General features: G+C 38.2%; 1 protein-coding gene across 2 annotated transcripts in view; it reads left to right on the top strand.

Moving 5' to 3' along the window:
• Window positions 1–13,853: 13,853 nt before the first annotated feature.
• Window positions 13,854–14,970, top strand: part of LOC117400721 (beta-chimaerin-like) — a 116,300-nt gene continuing 115,183 nt past the window's right edge. Inside the window, exon 1 of one of the 2 annotated variants that reach the window (XM_059021698.1) lies at window positions 13,854–14,405. In XM_059021698.1, the coding sequence (XP_058877681.1) occupies window positions 14,375–14,405 (31 nt within the window). In that variant the 5' untranslated portion in view covers window positions 13,854–14,374. Of the gene's footprint in view, window positions 14,424–14,970 lie in introns of both variants that reach the window. The other variant, XM_034001017.3, reaches the window with a different exon arrangement.

The following is a 14,970-nucleotide window of genomic DNA, read 5'->3' as shown; positions in this document are numbered from 1 at the left end:
ACAGACACGGAATCTCTAGCTATTTTTACCTCACAAAAGGAAATGAAATTCCCTGCATTTCCCACTGCCACATTCATCATGCTGCACTGCGTGCTAGCCTGTATTCATAAAAGGTGTTGTGTAACACAAATTGTTTATTGGTATAATGTGTCATCTATTTGTCCTCTCATCCACACAGTAAACACCCTCCTTCCGACATACTGAAAAAGACAAGGCTTTCATGACAGTTTCTTTCAATTGGGAGGCAATCTCAAGATCTCTCTTTGCAAGACCAGTACTGTATTAAAGAGGTTCAAGCACATTAAATAATGTTGTGCACATTCCATTCGCTATGCAGGTCTCACATGTGTAGTTTGTATTGTCCTTTTTTTTTAAAAAAAAAATATCTTATGATAAGGTAATCTTGGACACTTGTACTAAAGTTCAGGGTCAATGCTTGTCAATTGAAGGGGGTGGAGAGTAAAGTAAGGCATACAATATCAAGTGAGAGGCTGCCTCGGTCTGCCCACCCCGGTGTGCTGGGCCATCAAAAAAATAAATTAATAAATAAAAGTGTGTTCTCCCCCCAAGGCTTTAGCCTGTGTGTCTCCCTGGTGTATGCTGCGTGCTGACCCAGTGTGCGAGTACACGCAGTTAGGGTAGGCACCGCTGCTTTAGCTGCCCCCCGGTGCTTTGGTACCTCAGTACACGTTCAGCCCTTGGTACTTCGGTGCCTTGGTGCACACAGTGCATACGGTGCCTGGTGCTCATGGTGCTCGGTGCACTCAGTGCACACTATAACTCGGTGCGCGTAGCGCCTCAGTGCATGTGGTGCACACGGTGCCTGGTGCTCATGGTGCTCAGTGCACTCGGTCTTTAGTACCTTGGTACGATGAGCGCATACCTGTTGGATGACAGAGTAACAGCTATTCGAGGTTGCCTCTCCCTGTTTTGACAGGGATCGGAGGTTACCTTGGTGTTGTGTCAGAAAGTATTGGGTCTGATGGCCACAGCTGTATCAGCCATCGAGCTGGGCTTACTCCGCATGCGCCCACTGCAAGAGTGGCTCAATATGTTTCATTTACATCCGAAGCGTGACAGACACTGTCAGTCGACAGTGTCTCGCTCATGTTCAGCAGCCCTGCACTGGTGGAGGACGACCTCTCATCTGCGTGAAGGTGTGCGGATGGGAGTAGTGTTGAACCGTCAGGTGGTGATGACGGACTCCTCCAACTTGGGTTGGGGGGCAGTCTGGGAAGGCAGAGGAGTCTGCGGCACCTGGCCTGGAGTTGCAGGCTGTTTTCCTTGCCCTCCAGCAATTTCTCCCGGTGCTGCATGTGTTGGTCATGTGTTAGTCCAGACGGACAACACATCAGTGGTGGCGTATGTCAACCACCAGGGTGGCCCTCAGGTGGTGAAGCGCATTTGGGAACAGTTCGGGACGGTTCACTCGGCATCGACGTCCTAGCCCACGAGCGGCCCAGGACTCTCCTTTACGCGTTTCCGCTGATACCGTTGCTCCCAGCCTTCCTAGAGAAGGTCCGGTTAGAGAAGACGACAGTTCTCCTAGTGGCCCCCTGGTGGCCCAGAAAAATCTGATTTTCGACCCTGTGCCAGCTCTTACAGGGCCAGCCCTGGGAGATCCCGCTCCACCTGGATCTCCTCAGTCAGGTGAAAGGCACTCTCTGGCATCCAGAAGCGGACACGTTCCAATTATGGGTCTGGCCCCTGAACAGGACCGCTGGTCAGCCCTAGGGCTATTTGACATGGTCATGGGTACATTGCAGTACGCTAGGGCAGGCTCCACTAGGTCGTTATACGCCTACAAATGGAGATACTTTCAGAACTGGTGTTTGACGAAGGGTCATGACCCAGTCTCTTGCCCTATGCCAGTTATCTTGCAGTTTCTGCAAAAACTGGTCGATGCCGGTAGGTCACATTCTACACTGAAGGTGTACTTGGCGGCCATTTCTGTGTGCCATGGCCCCATTGATTCTTTATCTCCGGGTGCGCATTTCTTGGCAACCCGTTTTTTCTCAAGGGTGCTTGGCGATTACACTCTCCATGGAGGGTGTTGTAGAGTTGATGTATCTGTCTACGAAGACAGACTTTCTCTTGGCTATCACCTCCGCAAAGCAGGTCAGTGTGCTGCAGGTGCTGTCGGTGCACAGCTCCTGTATGAGTATTTGGGACAATGTCAGCAAGGTGTCACTGTATACAAACCCTGCTTTCCTCCCTAAGGTGATCACAGCCTTCCACATGAACCAGTCTGTGGAATTGGAGTCTTTACATCCACCTCCGTTTTCTTCAGAGGAGGATAGGAGATTGAACTTCCTCTGCCCGGTGCTACATGGATAGGACAAGGTTGGCTACATCTTGGGTCCTCTTCAGAGGTGCCTCGCTGTCTGATATCTGTACTACGGCTAGCTGGGCTACGCCATCTACTTTCTCCAGATTCTATCGCTTTAATGTGACCCTAGGATCCTTCAAGAAGCAGCTTGATGAGATTCTGGGATCAATAAGCTAATAACAACCAAACAAGCAAGATGGGCCAAATGGCCTCCTCTCCTTTGTAAACTTTATGTTCTTAGATCCTTCTTTGCCTTCATTAGGCACGAGGGTCCTTGAGGTTGCACTTTCGCACCGCTAACCTTGGGTTATGCGGTTCTGATGCGTCCCTCATTTGCTGCCGTTCCTTTTCCCTCACGACGGCTCTGGTATACTTTCCCATAAGTATGTTTTGTTGGTCATCTTCGAATTGAAAGGGAACGTTAGGTTACTTACCGTAACCCTGGTTCCCTGAAAGAGAAGACGACCATTAACCAGCGAGGTCGCATCGGTCGTCCTTATGGGTTCGATGCAAAAAGAGAACATGGCTTCCGTTCTCTTTGTGTACCAGTATGTGTTGGTGGTCGTCTTCTCTTTCAGGGAACCAGGGTTACGGATAGTAACCTAACGTTATTTTCGTTATGTTACTTTAAAAAAAAAAAAAAAATTGTATGTACATTCAACCTTTTAGTTTTTCATTTTTTGAGGTAGTGCTTTATATGTGGTAAGTTAGAAAATAAACCCTTTTATGTTTAATTTTTAATTTAAATACAGTGTTTTGGCTGTGCAGATGTTTGATTTGACGTGCTTGAATAAAACTTTTGAGTTGCATCCGATAGTTTGTCTTTCATTTAATATTGATGCTGTTTAAAATGTAAATGTCATAAGTACAATCGCAGCGGAAGATCCTTGTTTTCAAGGTGCCATTTGCACTATATATAGCAGATAATAATTTAATAAACATGGCAGATTTCAGTACTCAATTCTCTCAAAAGAGTAAAAAAATACAACAAAGCAATATTTTTCAATAAAAGGTAATAGTACCAATACTAGAAGGGTTTATTGAGTGTGTCAGCGTCAAGGTAGCGGAACTCTCTACACAGATATCACCAGACAGAAGCCTTTGTCTATAGTGTAAATGCCAGAGAGCATTATATTACCCCTGATAAGCAGTATAAATGCTGACTAAAGAGGTTTTTGAAGAGCAATATGAACAGCTGGCTTAAGGTTTCTGCTGATTTTGTTTTATGTTGTTAATTTAATATGTTGTACTTTTATTGTAAATTATCAACGACTGACAAAAACATGCGTCAGGCAATCATTCTAGATTTAGAACTTGGGGGCCCATGTCCTAATCTAATAGTATCTTACATTCTTCAACCTTAAACATGGATAGTCACTCAAATTGACCAAAATGGACCAAATTCTTGGGGGATACAAAACCCATGTTACTGACACATGTGATTGAGAAAATGGAGCCAGGGTGGGTGTTGTGTGCATGGAAGAGAAGAGCTGTGTAACAGGATGAGAATGTCTAAAGGTGCTAAAAATTGCCATTTTGATGACATTTTACCTCTAGACAAATAACGTTTTCATTTTAAAAGAACAGGCTTTCCAACAACCATAATTAATTGTCGTAGGTCTTTGATGTTGACCTGGTCAAATGACCCATTACCCTTATACAGCTTCAACTGCTTCTGTACAGGTTCAAGGCTGACTTCATCATGACTAAACAAAACACAATACAGTAGGGTGTTCAGAACATAAAAAAGTTCAAATTCTCTTTTAATATTAAGATGTAATTTACTGCAGTTAAATCTCAATTTTCTTGTGATTTTTGCACTCTCTCTAAAACTGCACACACAGTAGTTACGCCTTTCACATACACTTATTTTCAAATTAAAATTTGAATATCGGATTTTGCACTATTAAGATTTACGTATTCAAGAACATTCTGCAGTGTGTAAAAGAAATGCTTTATGTTACTTTTACTGTGTCCCCATGTTGTCCGAATCGCAGCATTGAAAAATATAGCGTTACACGTCCCCACGTGCTGCTACAACTGGAAATAACGTACCTGTAATTTTTATTGTTAACATCCCGACAATTTTTTACACTTGTAACTTTAAAGTTTGTTTCAAAGCTCTTTTACAAATGTCTGCTCTAGTGCACTGATGGTGTCAGGATTATTGCCCACATTGTCAAACAGGTAACAGCAAGAACGATCCATGATCTGGTACAGAACAGAAAAGCCAGAGCACTTGTTATGGTTGTTTGTTTGTTGTTTTTTTTTTGGGGGGGGGAGTATTATTATTATTATTATTATTATTATTATTATTATTATTATTATTATTATTTTCAATCGCTTCCTGCAGTGATTTATAGGACAGATCTCAAACCACCGTGCACAAGAGAGGCCATTTTTGCAGAGGTATTCATTAATTATAATCCTCTTCCCTTTAGTAATTGTAAGTAAAGCTTTATTAAAGATGTGTTCTGCATTCTAATTAAAAAGGGCACATAGAAACAGCAGGTCCTTGGAAGAGAAAATTGCAGGCATTGAGTTCCCACAGCATGCTGCAATACGGACAATTGAGTGATATGTAGTTTGGTAACTGAAGCCAATGTTTTGTAAGAAAACAGAAGTGTGTACTGAGTCATCACTTTCCACAAGAGAACTCGTGCCCTACTGAAAAAAAACTACCTGAACCACATCTACAGTATGTGTGACTTGTGGATGTAAAGTTCTTATGTTACATAAACAAACTAGGTCTACTCTGTCACAATATTTATCATACACCATTACATGGGTCTGCAGGAGTTTAAGAAAAATAAAAAACAGCTTCCAAAACACTGTCCATAGGTGACTGGTGTGTAATTTTATATATATATATATATATATATATATAGTGTGCTGGGACAAATATCTGAACAAATATTTTTTGACATATATTGGGATACAAAAATCAGGATGTCCGTATTCACTAGAAATTACAAAAATACTTTGCACTTATTTACCGTCTCACCAGAAGTTGTGCAAGTTTCAGAAATGGCAAATGAAAAAGAGCTCTGTGTGATACGTGAGATTTTATATATATATAAAACAGGATCAACACAGAAGTTCTTTCTATTTAAAGGTTTTAGGCAGCAAAAAGTAAACAAACCAGATTATGGTCAAGAGTCCAGAACCCTAACCACTACTCCACACCGCTGCCCTACATAATAATAACAATAATAATATGAACTTACGCTTGTCAAGTGACTCCAGAGATTGGTTAAGCCTCCATGACATGAGTCGCTTGCACAGTTTGCATTCAACTTTTTTTTTGGTTGTCTGGGCATTTAACAAATAAATCCCAAACAGCAGAGGGGTCTCGAGACATTTCTTTAAATACAGCTTACACTATACAACGCTTTGCTGTTGAGATGGTGAATGAAGAAATTAAAGGTTTGCCTCTAGATAACACGAGCTGGAGCGGGGAGGGGCGGATGGTGCTCAGTTTTCGAAATTAAAATGATTTGTGTTATCGTATATTTTGTATGTTTCAAACATATTCTACCATAGCACTTCTCTTACACTGTCTTGTACACTAGGTATTCAGTACATATTGAAGCACTACAACCACTAGAGGTAAGTGCCCACTGCTTTGGATAGTATACCCTGCTCCAGTTGTACGTAATGTATAATTATTTGGTAGCGGATTGTATTAACAACTTTTGTTTACGTAATATGCATTACACAAATCAAAAGATCGAATTTTGCATGTGAGTGACATGGAATGTGTGATTTACAGTATTCACACATTGTCAACCAGTTTCTGTTAATAGGAAGGAAAAAAACATGTGCGTGAACCCGTCTGACGAAGGTTCAAATATTGTAACGTCTTGCTGTAAAATAATGGCACACATGTTCCGAGCAATATAATGGCTTTTATTACTTTTTGAAAATGCATGAATATCCGAAAGATTATTTAAATTACGAGCGAATATCCAAACATGAAAATCCTGTGTTTGTCCCAGCACTATAATATAGATCAGGGGTCTCCAATTCTGGTCCTGGTGGCCCAGTGTCCAACTGTACCCTAAATTACTTCATTGGACCAATTAAGCTTCTAATATGCACTTAATTGGTCCAATTAAGTAATTTAGGGCACAACGGACAAAAACCAGGAGGGACACTGGCCCTCCAGCACCAGGACTGGAGACCCCTGATATAGATAGATAGATAGATAGACAGAGATAGATAGATTGAGATAGACCGATGGTCATTGTTTGGATATAAAAGTTCTAATTGATATTAAGTTGTTCCTTCCTTCTAGCTGCTTGAACGACTCCTATTTGTAACTACAGACTCGGGAGTGATTGATTCATGCTCAGTGCGGTAGGTTCTGACAAGATTTATCAGGGGCCTTATTCAAACTCCTTGCATCCGATAATTTAAATAAGTTAGATGTTCTTAAGCCCAGGACTGGGTGCAGGTCTAGAGCAAGTTTTAAGCCCTATGCTAATGCCTGAACCCCCAGTGGATACTAGTCACTCAACTAAATAGCTATTGCTTAGCATAAAGCCCTGTCCTTTAGAGTGCTAATAATCTTTGTGACAATTGGTAAAAGTAATGTGTTACTCTAATTCCATAGGCAAAAATATTGACTCTGCTAGTGTAAGTATATTTGCATGTTACATGTGACTTTAAAAATAAATAGCAAAGTCTTCATTGGTTTGCATACTTTGTATCCATAATGTCATATGTTAAACCATAGTAAACTTTAGAAACAACAATATATAATAATCAAGTTTATACTTATACTGTTCAAATATACAGAAACGTGTAATTTAGAAGGTATTCAAACCAAACGCTTTCCATTGAGCTATAAGTCACCTGCAAAGAGGCTATTCATAATTTCTTCAGTACTGGTCAACAAGGGCTTTGACTGAAACTGTCTGGACTTGACTACATTACCTGTCAGTGCACAAACTGGATGAACCAATTTTGATGGGTTAACGGAACCCAAGTGGATTACACAGTATAAAGTTACCACTTCCATTTTAACTGTTTAAAAGTACATCAGCAATCTATATATGATTTTACTCTCTCTCTCTCTCTCTCTCTCTCTCTATATATATATATATATATATATATATATATATATATATATACACACACACACACACTAAAATATATTATTTTAAATTTCGATGTTTGGAAAACGGACCCCCTAATGTTGTACTGAAAAACAAAATATCGAATCTTTTTTTTTTTTTTTTTTGCGCCTTTGTGACACATCTGTATTTTTTATTTTTTTTTTAATGAAATTCCTTTTAATCCGTGGATTGCCATCTCGTTCATGCCATAGCCAGCTTCCAGAAGTTTACACTTATTTTATAATGAGAGCATACACTAAAGACCTGGCATATTGCATTGCTGTATCTGCATGAAAGAAACCACTCTCACAGGTATTATTAGCGAGAAAAGGGATGCTGTATTTTAATTAAATTCAATGCTTTTGCAGTTCAACAACAAAAACGGCATTCTATGTGTTCGTTTGGTAAACCGTATACACGAAAAACATTTTTCATTTTGCGATCACCTTTGTCAACATCAGTTTAACAACACCAGTTGTAAATGCTGTAGTTTAATGTCAATAACAACATTAATTGGGGTAACTTTTGATAAATCAAATAAAACAAAATGAACACACATCAGAAAAGCCGCAGTTTAGCTTACTGCGATTTAATTAAATACAGAAATGATAAACACCGCCACATTGTAAACAAATACTAGGTCTCGTTTGATGTAACAATGAGTTATTTTACAGTCTGCCTGTAACATGTAAGACATCGAAGCTTATGCTGGGATCAAAGAACAGGACATTCTGTGCAAACAACTGGGTGCAGATATTACCTTTTTCTAAGCTTTCAAATTCTTGCCTTTCCTACTACCGCCGACACACAACTTCCTGCTTTCAAATCTGGATGCACTCGTCCAGACTGTTTTAAGTCGAAAGGGAGGGTGAAATAACCTCTACAATCATCTATTCATCACCATTTATATAAAAACAGTGAAACGGGTGGATTATCGCTGTCACCTGACTGTAAAAAAAATATTTAACTGGTTAGTTTCAAATTTTGTAATTAAAATCACGAAGTTTTCTCCTATGGTGATTCATTTACAGTAAGTGGGGCGAAGAGACCTCTCCAGTAGAGGTCAGCAATCAGCTACCTTAGCAAAGTTTGGTTGGTTCTGTAACACGGGGTTTTCAAGAATATATATAATACATTGCCTTTGCACCATTCATCATATGGAATGCAATCAAATAATACAATCTACTGTAGTATATTTTGTTGTAATTTTATATTTTGTTGTAATTTTAACTATATTGTATTTCTTTTCATACCTACAGCTGGGAGGCTGGATAATTTCAAGCATTGGGTTATGCGTTTGATTAGGTCCTCAGTTTTTAGCACTATAGTAAAACCTCTTTTATTCAAAACAATTGGAACTTGGTTGTAAAAAAAAATAATAATAAAAAGTTGTTTATTGTGATAATCAAATTACAGTAGAAATGCTAACATTCCCAATAAAGAAACTTTTTTTTTTTTATTAGCATGAGGTGACAGGTTTACAATACCAGAGGACTGTTTGGATGACAAAGGTACAGTATTTGTCAAATTGAAGTTTAGATCAGAGGTTCTCAAACTTTTATATCTGCAGCCCGCCTGTTCTGCTGCATTAGGCACTGTGGCCCACTATTAGCACCTCTTAAGAAAAATGACCTGTAATTAAACCTGTAACACTGTCAATAAACTTAATCTAAATTGTTCTTTTTTCTTCATTAGTATTTTATTGTTGCATTTCGCTATTATATATATTTTACTGTACTTATTTTACTGAACTGCATGACGATGTTTTAATTTAGACAGGCCTAGAGGCACTGCCTTTTATTGCTGAGAAAAAAAAAAAAAAGTTTTTGATGTTACACAGGACTGACGGGAGGGACAGGAGCCAGCATTTTTATGGCATAACTGTTATGGCCAGTTTGCATTTACTGTTGGAGGAGACACATTTCTGATAGAGACACATTTCTTATTAAATTGTATGTGTGGATCCAAATAAATAACTAACTCCACCATCTTGAATAAAAAGATCCTCTGTATCTGTACACTTCTAAATGCTGACCAGTGGTACAGGGCTTTAATAATACATTGATGTGATTCACTAATCAGCAAACCCAACAGGACTGAAGGTCTAGTATAATAATAATAATAATAATAATAATAATAATAATAATAATAATAATAATAATAATAATAATAATATGTTTTGTAAATGTTTGACCTGAAAATGGTGTCAATACACTAAATCCAAACAATGCAAATAAATATATTAGTAATGTGGTTGCCACAAAAAAATACAGTAAATGCATACAAATATTTATATATATATATATATATATATATATATATATATATATATATATATATCAGTAAATTGCATTTTTGGGAACACTGAAAGGAATAACATTTAAATATTCATTTTTTTCAGAGCTGCAGTATAATGCAGGCATAAAAGTTTTCCTGAGACAACTGGATTGTACATTATTGTGAGTCATGAAAAACAGAAATGTAATTTTCTTTGTTCAATTTCTCTAGTTTCTTTTTGTTTATCTGAACTGCATCCTGAGCCAGCACACTCTACAGGAGATATTTAAATCTGCTTTCAGCAAACCTAACCGTAGAGGCAAAGGGAATCTGTTTAAAATGAAGTAGAAATGTGTTTTCTGTTGCAGTGCTTTGAATATCAATACCTTGAACCACAGTGCTGTACCAAACTTCACTCAATTCAACAAAACAGGTTTGCTTGTGCAGAAATCCAGAACAATGTAGGACAGTGTAAAAAAAAGGGTTATTCAACACTAGAAGATTCACTGTGCGTTGCCTTTAATACATTTTAAATGATCATATTTTACTGTCTAATATTTTAGCAGATGCTTTTAGAATATGTTATATTGACAGTGAATATGTATCAGCTCTATGTATCAGCTCTATACACTACCTATAGAGCTGATACATCTGTGCTGTTACTTCTGTGTTCCATGGAAACTTCCATGTGCATTCTTCAGAGTCACAGTATTGTCTGGTATTACAGACCCTGATTTAACATTAATCTCGGACTACCTAATGACACCTTATGTAAGGTCTGTGATGCCATTTATACATCTTTTAAATATGAACATAATGTTTTAGAATATGTGCTGATGAAATGGTTTGTTTTGTAAGTTTGATTTAATACCGTCATAGAACACAGAAATACTGTAATGTGTGGGTCACAAAGGAGCACTGAATTTCTTTATTGGATTTACCCTGTTGGATAATGGCTGTGTTATTTTGTAACCTGACACTGGTTATGAACATGGCTTTAGGAAGATAATCTTTTGATTTAATAACTACCGTATAAAAGAATATTGTTCATTCTGAACAACATTATATGGGAGGCAAGCATTGGAGGTTTTCCTTTTTTCCACACGATTACAAGAGTAGCAGCAGTAGCACACATTGGAAAACATGTTCTACAACAACAGAAAATATATAAAAAGAAAACAAAATTCACTTCAGATACTCAAAGCAAGCACTTCAAAGCAAATGCAATAGGGAAAGAGAAACGTGAACCGACTTTCACTGGGCCGGGCAATACATCAAGTAGTCCAATTAAAGGCTGAAGTTTGGATTTGCTGGTCTATAGCCAAATAACAACTGCCATGGGTGGCTCAACTACGCCTGCTCCTGTTGAACATGGAACTTCTGAACATAAAAACAAAAGAACATTTACGAATGAGAGGAGGCAATTCAGCCCATCCATGCTTGGCTGCTTCATAGTACTGTAGCTGTTTGCTCTCAAAACTTTTTCAACTTGGACCTAGGTAACCCATGCCATGTCCACAAGTCATTTTGGTGCTGTGGTAAACAGAATTGGACAGAGTACTATTAATGTAGTCTAACCACTGCATTATAAATAGGAGGCTGTATGGTCCATAGGAGGCTGTGTGGTCCAGTGGTTAAAGAAAAGGGCTTGTAACCAGGAGGTCCTCAGTTCAAATTCCATCTCAGCCACTGACTCATTGTGTGACCCTGAGCAAGTCACTTAACCTCCTTGTGCTCCGTCTTTCGGGTGAGATGTAATTGTAAGTGACTCTGCAGCTGATGCATAGTTCACACACCCTAGTCTCTGTAAGTCGCCTTGGATAAAGGCGTCTGCTAAATAAACAAATTATATAAAACGTCGTCATCTTTTGGCAATATACGCAATATTCCTTGTATTCCCACTGATTTCAAATCTCGGATTAGTCTTTCATGTAGCACTTTGTCAAAGGAAGATAAGCATTAATAGAGCACTGCTACTTCCAATTCCAGCAATCCTGTCCCTTTTAAATGAGCACCCAAAACCCTAACAATATAAGTAAAAGCTATGTTCATTACAGTAACCTATATGTACTGCAATGAAGAAATGTCATTCACACTTGGCAGGAAGTGCTAAATGGAGGTATTATTTTCTCTCTCTCTTTCCTGATTTCCTAGTATGTGTGACAAAAATATACCACATTGTGGCATGGTTACTATTTCAAGAAACACGAGAAAATACCTAGTGTCACGGATGCCTATTTCTTAGCGAAAATAGTTTCCATTTCCTCATCTTGCCCCACATATATGCATTGTTTTACATTCTTTTTTTTACATATATTTTTTGATTGTATTACCTAAAAAAATGGTAGGAAAAGTCTGAGTTGGGGTTCTAACTGTGTCCAGTGACAATGCTTCTCAAATCCACATGACATCCTTATTGTACAGTTGGTTGGAACATTCACTGAGATTCCTGCAGTTAATATGTGATGTATATTGGGAACAGCAATCTATATCTCTCATCATAGTACACTGGCTGGACATTTTGAAAGATAAGCTGTAAAAGATGCATTATACAGTGTATGGATGTTGGAATTTTTTAATCAGTTTGTCTGTGTCAGAATTCAAAAGTACAGATTTTTAATTAATCAAACTACAAACATGCTACAAATCGCTTGCGCATTTTCTTATCAATTTAAAATAATGTGTCAAAAAATATTATAGTCCCGTGAAAGGAAGTCAAAAGAAACTGCAAGTGAGTCTTGGCTCAAAAAATGATTATAGAAACAGAAATGTATGTAGGTGCTTGCTGGTGTGGTCAATTGGTGAACCACAGAAGCAAACAAAACATGGAAAACTAAAAGGCTGGAGATACTTTGAGTGTTTTGGAGTGAGTTCCAAAAAAAAAAAAAAAAAAGAGTGGGTGTTAAAATGAACTTGACGGGGGCTGTGCACAGTCATGCAGCAGAAATCACCTTGCATTCAGCCAGTACAGGGGCAGAACATGATAAAGACACAATGCCCAAGGCCAGGCTAGTAATACTACTGAGAGTTTGTGCTTAACAGGATTTAATATGTCTAAGTTAGACTTGGTTTGCAGGCAAATCCAATCTCCCTTTAACCTTGTTATGGAAATGCAATCTCCCCTTAGCCTTGTTATGGAAATGCAATCTCCCTTTAGCCTTGTTATGGAAGGACATAATGTACAGGTATGGGTTTCAGGAGATACCAAAAAAACATTAGCGGAAACATAATAATAATAATTATAATAATAAAAAAATAATTTAACATGGTTAAAGAATCCACATTTGCTAGCAGAAAGGTACTTTACCTTAAGAATAACCTTACTGGGTATTTCTTTGCAAAGCTTCATGAGAAGTATTCTAATGAAAAATAATGATTTATCCATGGACAATATCCTGTCCTATAACCACTTAGGGTTAGATCACACCATGTACCCTAAATGGCAGAACTGGATTTTACTTGTAACATAAGGAATGAGGACCATTTGTTGAGGTTCATCAACCTCACTAATGAATCGACACAACCAACCAAAAACAAACCCAGCTTCTGTTGTTTTGCCTTGGCTGTTAATGAGAGATTATTTTTGATATGTACAAAAATTACAATGCAACGTATCAAACTCCAATTGGATCTCTACTCCAATACCCAGTGCTAAATGGTCCTTTCCAGTGCTGTTCTTTCACAGTGCTATTGCCTTTTGGTCGATTTTCAGCACTATTTTGATAAAAGCAGTAGATTTTGGAGTAAAGAAAATCATGTTCCATTTCTAAATCTTAAAAGCCTTGATATTGGTAAGACATTATAAATATCCAATACCATTAAATTACACTACGGTTTCCATTGTACTTTGCTACTACAGTACCATAATGACCATAAATGTGTGAGTGTGCATGAACTGACAGAGAAATAGTACATGTGCTCTATAGTTTCTTAATTTAAACTGGCTTTTGCATCCCTTTGTGTTCTTGTCAACATGGTATAATACTCCTCGTTATTAATATGTCAAACATGTATAGATAATACCTGGCAGTTTTACTGCTGTATCCTCCTCCCATGCTACACTCCTGTCTACCAGCAAGGTGCCTCCTCTTTAAGGAGGCGGTTCCCACGTAGTACATACAGGACTTTGTGCTGAGTCTTGAAGTGGCACATGGAAACAATACAGTAAGTCAGTCCAGTTCAATATGGCTAAGCTAATGGTACGTTTTCTCTAACACTTAAACTTTAACTCCTAACTTGTAACAGTTTCCCTAAAGCGAATGTAAACTTTTTTCTTCAAAGCCGTGACTCGTTTCTGAAGGTGTTGCAACTGTCACATCCATGCTGACAAGAAGTGCTGCACTGTGAAGTGAATGCGATAACCACCAGCGCCGCTAAGGTAAACCATAGTCTTAGAAACATTGGAGCGTAGGCAGACAGCAACCCCCGAATGGAAACAGAATAACAAAACAATCATCAAACGGGGAGCAGAGAGAGACGGAACATTAATTAACATTAAAGAAAACTGAGCGTCACTGAGTTGCGCAGGAAGTGCGGAGAGGTTTCGAGAAAGTGAAATGTGCAGGGGAGCGGAATCCACCACCAACACATAGCAACATCTGGAGTGATAGTATTTAAACATTTCAACAGAAGACGGGACCGTGATAGAATGGCAGCCTCAAGTAACTCAAGTTTATCAGGTTCGTCGATATCATCCGGTAAGTACCTACTATACAAAGTACTGATGTGATGCTTTACGAGTCGTGATTATATTGAACAGTATGGGCTGATATGAATATATTGTGATGAGCAGTCCAGTCTACTTGTACCGTGCAGTACATCAGTACTTTCTTTTTATAGTGAAACTAAATACCACTTTTAAAAGCTAATAAATAAATAAATACATTACAAAGTTGAATTGAAAGATTGTTTGCGTAACGCTTTTGGTGAGTGTGCTTTTATACAACATACCGGTACAGGCTATTTTATTTGAGCATGATGCCCGGAGTAAAGCGGTTGCCTGCAGCTTTATTCTCTGATTCACTATGTAACACAATTTTTGTTCCTGGGTAGTAAGTGTTATTTTCTAATTGCTTATGCCTCAAAAGTATAGAAAATTGCTATTATTCCCCACAAACTTTGCTTTTGTGACCACGACAGTGATATTTTGAAAGTTACCTATTTCCAATGAGAAAACGGGCGAATTTGTGTCTTTTCGTTCACATAAAGTCAGAAAAAAACATATGAATCCAAATTAACATGTAT

This window comes from Acipenser ruthenus, chromosome 4 (assembly GCF_902713425.1).
Source record: "Acipenser ruthenus chromosome 4, fAciRut3.2 maternal haplotype, whole genome shotgun sequence".
Lineage (NCBI taxonomy): Eukaryota > Metazoa > Chordata > Actinopteri > Acipenseriformes > Acipenseridae > Acipenser > Acipenser ruthenus.
This window is presented reverse-complemented; position numbering and strand designations above follow the sequence as displayed.